At 41.9% G+C, this 10,273-nt stretch overlaps 1 protein-coding gene across 1 annotated transcript; it reads left to right on the forward strand.

Annotated features, from left to right (window-relative positions):
- Window positions 1-8,408: 8,408 nt before the first annotated feature.
- Window positions 8,409-9,532, forward strand: LOC142948139 (proteinase-activated receptor 2-like). The gene has a single exon (XM_076090025.1). The coding sequence runs from the start codon at window positions 8,409-8,411 to the stop codon at window positions 9,468-9,470; it is 1,062 nt and encodes a 353-aa protein (XP_075946140.1). The 3' UTR covers window positions 9,471-9,532.
- The last annotated feature ends 741 nt before the right edge of the window (window positions 9,533-10,273 follow it).

Raw genomic sequence — 10,273 nt, forward strand, 5'->3', positions numbered from 1 at the left:
TTGTCTTCTCAATGGAGATCGGATCGATTGGTGCTAGGCTATGCTAACATTGTAGCAGCTCCACCAACACTCAGAATAACGTCATGTAGACGTAAATACGGCAGCGTCTATTCATTGTTTGTACCATATGGTTTACACACACACATTTATACACATAGTTTGGTCCGGTCTCTATTGATATGAGGTATCGTAGAGCTCTGGGTGAACACAGACGGCTACAGTATTTATTTCCTGATTCAACAACGGCACGACATCAGTGATGACAGGAGAAACATCTCAATGTTGATAGGCTATCGCGCCACAGCGTCACGCCATTTTTTCGCCGAAGTTGAAAAATTTCAACTCACGCGTTTGGGGCGATTTGGCATTTGACGCAAATTTGTGTCAATCGCGCCGCGCCATCGCAAATTCGCATCACTCCAGTCTCATCGCGTCTGTGCATAGACTTTATATGTAATCTACTCGCGCGAATAATTCGCGCCGTGTTTGGTGTGAACGCAGCATAAGACTGCTGCAGCGCTCACATGAACCGGAAACTCTTACATGGACATTTTCATTAAAATCTCTTCCAGATGGCGGAGTTCATAGAAGCAAAGTTATTTGTATCTACTGCGAAGGCAAATTTTCTTATCACCGGAATACTTCGAGTCTGAAGTATCACTTAAATGCAATACACATCGTTGATGCCAGCAAATCACCCACCCTTACAAACAGTGGAGGAAGTCTTCAGCAGACGACGTTGGCTGCAGCGTGTGGGAGAAGTATAGATAAACAAAAGCAAGACAAGCTAACAAATGCTACAGAGAAGTGAATAGATACAAACTGCAGCCGATTAGTGTTGTGGACGATGTCGGTCTGAGGAACGTTCTCAAGGTGCGTTCGTGTCGCGTTTGGTGTGAACGCACCTTCAGGATCGCAACGAATGACGTCACGTATGAGCCTCAAGACGCACCGTCACAAGAAGAATACAGGAGTTGTATGAAAAGGTGAGGAATACTAAAGCGACGGCGTTACAACGTGCACCAGCTGTTGCTCTCACTGGAGACTACTGGACATCGCTGGGTAACCATAGTTACCTCTGAGTTACAGCATTATATTGATGAACAGTAGAGCTGCATTCACATGCTCTGACTGTCATGAAGACACAAGACACATATTTAGATGAAACGTGCTGAAACATTTTATTCCTGTTGCACAGCAGTGGAACGTTTCACATACAGTCACACACTGAGCACAGATAGTGAAGAGATAGAACTGCTGCTGTGTAAAGGGAATAATGCTGTTAAAAAGAACCTTACTTGTTTAAAGTGTTTGCAAACCAAATGTTATTGCCCTTTTGTTCATATAGCAGTACTTTTAAAATAAAAGTGTGCAATACACTACTTTTGAATTCATTATTGAACTTTGCGCATAACAATGAGATTAATTGCGTATTCACGTCATTTGCGCCGCCGGTTTCGCCAGGGACTATTTGTGTTAATTTGCGTGAATCGCGCTGGACGTGCCGGAGAGGGGGCGTGGCTTATCGCCTTGAAAGCCGTTCAACTATCCTATATTTCTGCTTAGTACGTGTTGTGGAAGTCCCAGATATCACGGGAAACTAAACGCCGTCATGTCTGGGTTCATAACATTGTCCAGAGGAGCTCCATGGATTTTATCGAGCTGTATTCACTGTGTCTAGCAAGCCACACGTCGCTGTTTACTACAGCTGTATCAACACAAAATAAACTGATTTGGCTGTGATTTAACGGCAATAAACCGACAAAAAGGGACTCCGAAATAACTACGTAATGATGCAGATTTGTACTTGTCTTCTCAATGGAGATCGGATCGATTGGTGCTAGGCTATGCTAACATTGTAGCAGCTCCACCAACACTCAGAATAACGTCATGTAGACGTAAATACGGCAGCGTCTATTCATTGTTTGTACCATATGGTTTACACACACACATTTATACACATAGTTTGGTCCGGTCTCTATTGATATGAGGTATCGTAGAGCTCTGGGTGAACACAGACGGCTACAGTATTTATTTCCTGATTCAACAACGGCACGACATCAGTGATGACAGGAGAAACATCTCAATGTTGATAGGCTATCGCGCCACAGCGTCACGCCATTTTTTCGCCGAAGTTGAAAAATTTCAACTCACGCGTTTGGGGCGATTTGGCATTTGACGCAAATTTGTGTCAATCGCGCCGCGCCATCGCAAATTCGCATCACTCCAGTCTCATCGCGTCTGTGCATAGACTTTATATGTAATCTACTCGCGCGAATAATTCGCGCCGTGTTTGGTGTGAACGCAGCATAAGACTGCTGCAGCGCTCACATGAACCGGAAACTCTTACATGGACATTTTCATTAAAATCTCTTCCAGATGGCGGAGTTCATAGAAGCAAAGTTATTTGTATCTACTGCGAAGGCAAATTTTCTTATCACCGGAATACTTCGAGTCTGAAGTATCACTTAAATGCAATACACATCGTTGATGCCAGCAAATCACCCACCCTTACAAACAGTGGAGGAAGTCTTCAGCAGACGACGTTGGCTGCAGCGTGTGGGAGAAGTATAGATAAACAAAAGCAAGACAAGCTAACAAATGCTACAGAGAAGTGAATAGATACAAACTGCAGCCGATTAGTGTTGTGGACGATGTCGGTCTGAGGAACGTTCTCAAGGTGCGTTCGTGTCGCGTTTGGTGTGAACGCACCTTCAGGATCGCAACGAATGACGTCACGTATGAGCCTCAAGACGCACCGTCACAAGAAGAATACACGAGTTGTATGAAAAGGTGAGGAATACTAAAGCGACGGCGTTACAACGTGCACCAGCTGTTGCTCTCACTGGAGACTACTGGACATCGCTGGGTAACCATAGTTACCTCTGAGTTACAGCATTATATTGATGAACAGTAGAGCTGCATTCACATGCTCTGACTGTCATGAAGACACAAGACACATATTTAGATGAAACGTGCTGAAACATTTTATTCCTGTTGCACAGCAGTGGAACGTTTCACATACAGTCACACACTGAGCACAGATAGTGAAGAGATAGAACTGCTGCTGTGTAAAGAGAATACTGCTGTTAAAAAGAACCTGATGTGTTTAAAGTGTTTGCAAACCAAATGTTATTGCCCTTTTGTTCATATAGCAGTACTTTTAAAATAAAAGTGCACAATACACTACTTTTGAATTCATTATTGAACTTTGCCATAACAATGAGATTAATCGCAAAGAAATCATGCGATTAATTGCGATTAAATATTGTAATCGTTGCCCAGCACTACTATATATTCAAGATCATGGTCATGCAGGGAAATATATAATCTTCAACACAAACGTAGAGCAGAGCAAATGGCACAACTTTACAATGACTCTACAAAACAGAATGGTTCTGTGTTTTTCCACCGACACTCCTCTATTCATCCATATATTTAGATGAAAATATTTGCCTGTGACCTGATCATGTGAACAGACACAAACTTATCAAAAGTCTCTCCAGCTGTTAAAGCCGACTGACAGCTGATCCAGCTGTGATCAGCTGATCCTCCGTCATCAGAAACAGACGTCGCTTCACGTGACGCAACTGAGGAAAGGACGTCTCATGTCTCTTAAAACATATTTCCTCGTTCCTCTCTCCTCGCATGGTTTCCTTGTTCCTCTCTCCTCGCATGGTTTCCTCCATGCATCCCTGGTGGGAGGGACTAAGACGCAAGGAAAGGACGCAAGTGAGGGAAACGGGGATGCAATTAAGAGACTTGGGATGTACCCTATGACACACGGGGAGAGACGAGGTTATAGAGAGCAGAGCAGGACTGTTGAAGTGAGAGTTGTGAAAGTCAAATCATAGGACGATCTCCAAAAGAGAAAAATGGCCAGAGAGACCAGAGTCATTAGACTCTGACTGGACAGACTCATGAAAGTGAATTCTTCCAACACTAATTTCTCTTTTTAGAAGATGAAAAAAATACAATATTGTGGCTTTTTCACTTCACGCTGAATGAACTGAATTTAAAGCTGCAGATCAATTCAGTGAAAATATTTTTTCTAAAATTAATTTTGTTACGTAATTTATTTTTTAAGCAGCCTTTATTTTACTTGAAATGAGAAGAACATTTATTTATGTATTTCTCTGTATTATTTATAATCCATCCAGTTAAATTTGAAAAATGAGAATAATATTTGTTAAAATATAATTGATGTGTACTTTCTTTATTTGATTTGGCAGCTGTTTACTACACAGAGACGTTACTACTACTAGACTACTTGAATATAGATATACCCAAATTATTAATTTGGGTCGTGGGTCGCGGCTTGTCACTAAGGGGTGATGGTGGGTCCCGCAGCCAGACCAGTTGAGAACCACTGTGTTAGAACATGTTAGATAGAAGCCTGTCTTCTCCACAAGAGGGCGACATCCCCCTTCATTATCAAACCGTTTCATTTCAGGGCTTTTTGTACTGTAGACGCCACTTAATCACTTTTCTTTTTGTTTTGTTTCACTTCCAGCTCGAATGAAACACTCCCAGCTTTCCACAGTATTTATGTGAAATGAATTATTCAAGTCGTCCCACACTCCCTGGAGACACAGTTGTCATTACAGGTAATCCCAGATGCCTCTGATAAGTGGACTATTTGGATGGTTTCCTGTACTGCTTTCATGCTTTCTGCAGTGTAAACAACATTAAACTCTGCGGGGAATTTAGGCCACGATTGACTATAAAACTTTCTTGCTTCTTTTCTGAGTTTTCCCTATAAGTCTTCTTTTTTAAAAGCACTTTTATTTATGTTTTTCACACAATTTAGAGGGAAAAAAACATTATTAATTATCCCCCAACTTTGCAGTTCAGCTTGTTTGGGTTTTACTGTTTTGTTTCACTCTCATCTCTCTTCTCAGACTTGTTCTGCAGCAGGAAGCTGTTTACAGGGATGAAGTTCTGATAGACGAAACAAAATTCATAACAGCAATAGTTACTTTACAGCTTCATATTTTAAAAATATGATCATCTTAAGCAACCCAAAAATATATAAGGTAATGATGGTGGAAGCTGTAGTTGCTCTTCATTCTCCTGGATCCACACTGTGATTTGACTTGTTGATCTATTCTGTTCTCACCATGTCTGTTACTCTGGTGAATAATGACTTATTCTGGTGAATAATGACTTGTTCTGGTGAATAATGACTTGTTCTGGTGAATAATGACTTGTTCTGGTGAATAATGACTTGTTCTGGTGAATAATGACTTGTTCTGGTGAATAATGACTTGTTCTGGTGAATAATGACTTGTTCTGGTGAATAATGACTTGCTTGGGAATTGAAGCACAAAGTTTAGAACTTGGACTTGACGTTGGACTGTGACATTATACTTCCTGTTTACATCCCCCAAAGCATCATGGACACTTAGGTTCAGAGATTATCTGTGTCTCAGAATCTCCCATCAAGGTGTCTCTTATATTCCTGGAGCACCGACACTCTCCTCTATTCATCCATATATTTAGATGAAAATATTTGCCTGTGACCTCTACTAACAACTTGTTTCTCACAATGATAAACATCTTAACAATGTTAATTATCTGGAAAAGCACAGTTTGTTATTTTCTCACAGATGTCAAAAGTGCTTGGGTACAAAATAAAGACCACCACGTCAAATAGTGAAAACATTGATATGCTTCAGGATTTTATTTTCAAAAAATCCAGTGAACATTGTTCAATCCGTCAACAACACAACCCTGGAAAAAACAAGGACGCATCCTCAAATGTACCCTCTGAAGCACAAGTACATGCTGCTGATAGTACTTTCTGTACTTACCAAAAGTAAACTTTTACATTTTGCATATTTACAATGTGCTTTTTCTACTTTTACTTAATTAAAGGATCTCAAAACAACCCAATAAATCACTAACTCTCGACAAAGATATTTTATTGAACACACTTCCACTTTGCATGTTTGACTGTAGGTTTCCTGCTCGGCTGCATTAACCTCTCAGTACACCTTTCATATTGTTAGCTCTCTAACTGCACCCACAGTTTAAAATGTAGCTTCATCAGCAGATACATGTTGGTCCATGCATGCAGGGCCAGTTTATTTATGTTCCTCATTTTAGTGACAATGCAATTTAAAGCGCTTCACTTGAAACATCAAAAAGACAAAAGACAGAGTGCAAAAGAAACACATTTATGTAAAAACTATTTAAACGGTCATTTTAGAGCCAAGAGAATAGAAAATAAAAACAAGCTGAAATAGAATAAGACAGGTGTGAAATAGAAGACGGACCAGTTTGTATATTTTCTCAAAGGCTATTTAATACCAGACACCTTCCTCTGTCCGATGGATCTAAATAGACAAAGATCCTCTTTCAGAAGGGTTTTCATTATGTCCTCCTGCACACACACACACACACACACACACACACACACTAAATATATCGCTGGTTTTGTTTGTTTTTCGCAGACTTGAATCATATACCAGATGATGAGATCTGAGATTCTCTGGAAGTCCTTCTCTGTGGACCTACTCTCCCACAGTCTGCATCCTGCCTCCTCCTGTGACCAGGAATGAATTTATGTTAGTTTAGAAATGCCCAAACTCAGCGCGCTGCAGGAACAACATAACATAATATTTCTACATTAACATCAAAAGATCATCATCATTCTGCAGGAGCTCTGTGGAGCTTTATGGTGTCTTTCTGCTTTTGTTTTGGTTTTATGGTCCCCAACTTTAGTGTTTTGGTTCTCTCAAAAGGCTCTGATAAACCCAGAGCACGCTTCCTGTCCAGCAGCAAACACATGAAAGGCAAAGTTAGCAACGAGCTGGTGAAAATAGAGGAGCATTTAGCAGCTAAAGGAACAGATATTTCCTGAGGGAGTTGGTGGAGACCAAAAACAGAGCTAAAAGAGAGAGAGTATTGGACCAGAAACACGACTCCAAATGAATGATAACGTTATCGATAACTACTGGATGTGTAAATAAACAACTGTTTGCAAACAGGTTTACCGTTATAACTTAAGTTTGAGTTCGCAGCTTGTTTCTGCTTCCCCCCAAGTGGAGAAAAAAACAAAAGGTTTAAAAAAGTAGTTTTGGGAAATGTGCTTATTTCATGCCGAGTCAGATGAGAAGAGTGGTACCGCTCTCATGTTTGTAGGTTAAATATGAAGCTACAGCCAGCAGTTGGTTAGCTTAGCTTAGCATAAAGACTGAAAACAGGGGGAAACAGCTAGCCTGGTTCTGTTCAAAGGGAACAACATCCGCCACCCAGGAACTCTAACGCTCACTACCCACACAAAAAGTATGAAAACAGCTAGTTGCTGTTTGTGTGGTTTATGTGTCCGACTATTTCTTGACCGAGGGCAGAGACTTCCTCGTGTCTTCACTCAGTGTCCCGGCATCCTCGCGCTGAGGACAGGACTCCAGGAAGGATGTAATGTGTGTGTAATGAGTGAGCTTTAGAGACGCTGGTAGGCAGATTTGATTTTCTGCATTTAAGCAGAGCCAGGCCAGCAGTTCCCCGTCTTTATCCTGAGATAAGCTCTGTCTTTTGGCACTCTGCTTCATGTTTAACAGACACATATAAGAATAGAATCACTGTAACTCAACAAAGTGAGGAAGCATATATCCTTTAAGAATCGCACATTACACCAGCAGGTGGTTTAGCTCTGCGGCTCTTTGAGCCAAATGTGTAAATCTGTTGGATTCCAACGACATCTGTGTGCGACAGCACAACATTTCCAAGCTTTTTGGCCAAAATGTTGTATAAAGAGTAAACATTGTGGGAGCTGGAGCAATTTGTTTGGAAAACTCACAGAATATTTTCATGCTCCGCTCCACTCTGACAGTTATGGTCTCACTCTAGCTCTTAACGAGCCGTGCAATACACACCCATTATAAAATCTGAAACAGAGGAAGTGTTTCCTTTATGTGTTGATGTTGAATGTTTGATAAAATCCTCCTTCAGATAAATAAACTCTTTAAAAAGCCTCTTGGATCAGCTGGAAAATGCATCGTCACAAAGCTGAAAACAGGCTGTTTGTTCTTTTTAGAGATACGTGGTTCTCACAGGACAGAGACGCTACAAACATGTGATGATCTGATAGAATATGATGCATTGATGTAGATTAAACTAACCAACAGGATATAAAGGAGTTAACATGCAACATACACATTAATGCAGCAGGAATATTAATCCAGAAACAACAGATATGACAGTAAAACACTGACAGAGAACATTTTACTGCTTTATACTTTTCATACTTGGAGGTTTTGAATGCAGGACTTTTACTTGTAGTGGAGTATTTTCACAGTGTGGTATTGGAGGTACATTTATAGTACGTTCCTGCATGTACTGTCAACCTGTTGCACTTCTGCTTTTTACGTGTTTTCATTTCATATTTTGAACAACAAGCAAGCATGGGCGGTCAAGAGAACACCTCCGGGGTGGAGGTCAGCTCCTCAGACAAACAAGTCCTGAGCAGCCACCTCACAACCGTCTTCCTCCTGATCGTCTACATCATCGTGTTTGTGGTGGGGCTGCCCACCAACGCCCTCGCCATCTGGGTGTTCGTCTTCAGGACCAAGAAGAAGCACCCGTCCTCCATCTACATGGCCAACCTGGCCCTGGCCGACCTGCTCTTCGTCATCTGGGTCCCCCTGAAGATCGCGTACCACTTAAACAACAACAACTGGATCTACGGGCACGGGCTGTGCAAAGTGCTGGTGGCATTTTTCTACGGCAACATGTATTGCTCCATCGCCTTCATCGCCTGCATAAGCGTCCACCGCTACTGGGCTGTGGTCCACCCGCTCTCGCGGCACCAGAGGACCAACGCCGTGGCCGTCGGCGTCTCCATCACCGTGTGGGCGGTGGTCTGGCTTCTCACCGTCCCCCTCTACCTGTACGACCAAGAGGTCTACGTGACGAACCTGGACATCAGCACCTGCCACGACGTCACCAGGCCCAGTCAGAAGGCAAAGGCGGCGGGCTACTTCCTGACGATGGGGACTCTGGGGTTCATCGCTCCCACCGTCGTGTGCATCATCTCCTACGTGCTCATGCTCAAGGCTCTCCGCAACAGCATGGCGGACCCCGCTAACAGCATGGCGGACCCCGCCAACTCCAAGAAGTGGCGAAAGGCCGTGGTCTTGATCTTCATCGTGCTGGTGATGTTTCTGGTGTGCTTCACCCCGAGCAACATCATGCTGCTGGTGCACTACACCCTCTTGTTGTGTGGGGTGGAAAACACCCTGTACAGCTTCTACGTCTCCACGCTGTGTCTGGCAAGTCTCAACAGCTGCCTGGACCCGTTCATCTACTACTTCATCTCGAAGGACTTCAGGGATCACGTGACGAACACGTTCCTCTGCAGGAGCGAGAGGACGGTGAAGAGGATGAAAGTCTCCAGCGCCCTCGAGTACTCCAAGAAGAACACGTCCACGTCTGATTCGGGGAACACGCGGAGTACCGAAAGCTGACTCGTCATCTTTAAAAACTCCTCTGTTATGGATTTCTTTACTGTGACTTTGTCCGTTTCTGTGAGGAAACTGTGACATGTCGTCTGTTTTAAAGGCCTCCTAGAAGCTTTGAGCAGGCTAAGTTACTGTTATTTTATTTTGTAAATGGGATTTAATTTTTTAATCTTTTGATAATACAACTGATATTTAATGCTTGTTGCACTCGTCTGCAGTTTTATCTGATTTATATGGGACATCATTTATTTATATATATATATATATTAGTGCTGGGCAAGTTAACGCATTATTATCGCGTTAACGCATTCATTAATTAACGCCGACAATTATATTATCGCGCGTTACCGCGTTTTATTTTTATTTTTTATTAAGCGGACATTTTTAACACAAGAACTGGGCAGCGAGCGGTGAACAGCTGTTTGTGTGGTGTCTCTTCCTTCTCTTCTGGTTTCCTTCACCTACATTCCCCTGGGTCCTAAGTCCCTCCATGTACAGCTTCTTATCACCCTCTATGTACCAATGTACATTTATAGCAAATACCACACATATTGGAGTAATCAGCGTTGCATAGTGTCTGACCAAAATAGCAAAAAATAAATGATTAATTAAAATAATTTTTTTCAGAGTTTTTAAAGTTTTTTTGTTTGTAATATGTATAATAAGCATCATTTAGTTATCGCTACTGAGAATTTAACAAACATAAAAAATAGGAAAAAAACATGACGTAGATAGGTTTGCAGTTTTCAAGGTGTACATTTCAAATTGCATCTATTACACACATGAAGATAAAGTTGTGAACACGGGCT

The sequence above is a fragment of the Anarhichas minor genome, unplaced genomic scaffold (assembly GCF_050575085.1).
Source record: "Anarhichas minor isolate MPS153535 unplaced genomic scaffold, ASM5057508v1 ptg000002l, whole genome shotgun sequence".
NCBI lineage: Eukaryota > Metazoa > Chordata > Actinopteri > Perciformes > Anarhichadidae > Anarhichas > Anarhichas minor.

Bases quoted from the DNA above. Each gene is read 5' to 3' on its own strand.
- LOC142948139 (XM_076090025.1), top strand. From the start codon at position 8,409: ATGGGCGGTCAAGAGAACACCTCCGGGGTGGAGGTCAGCTCCTCAGAC.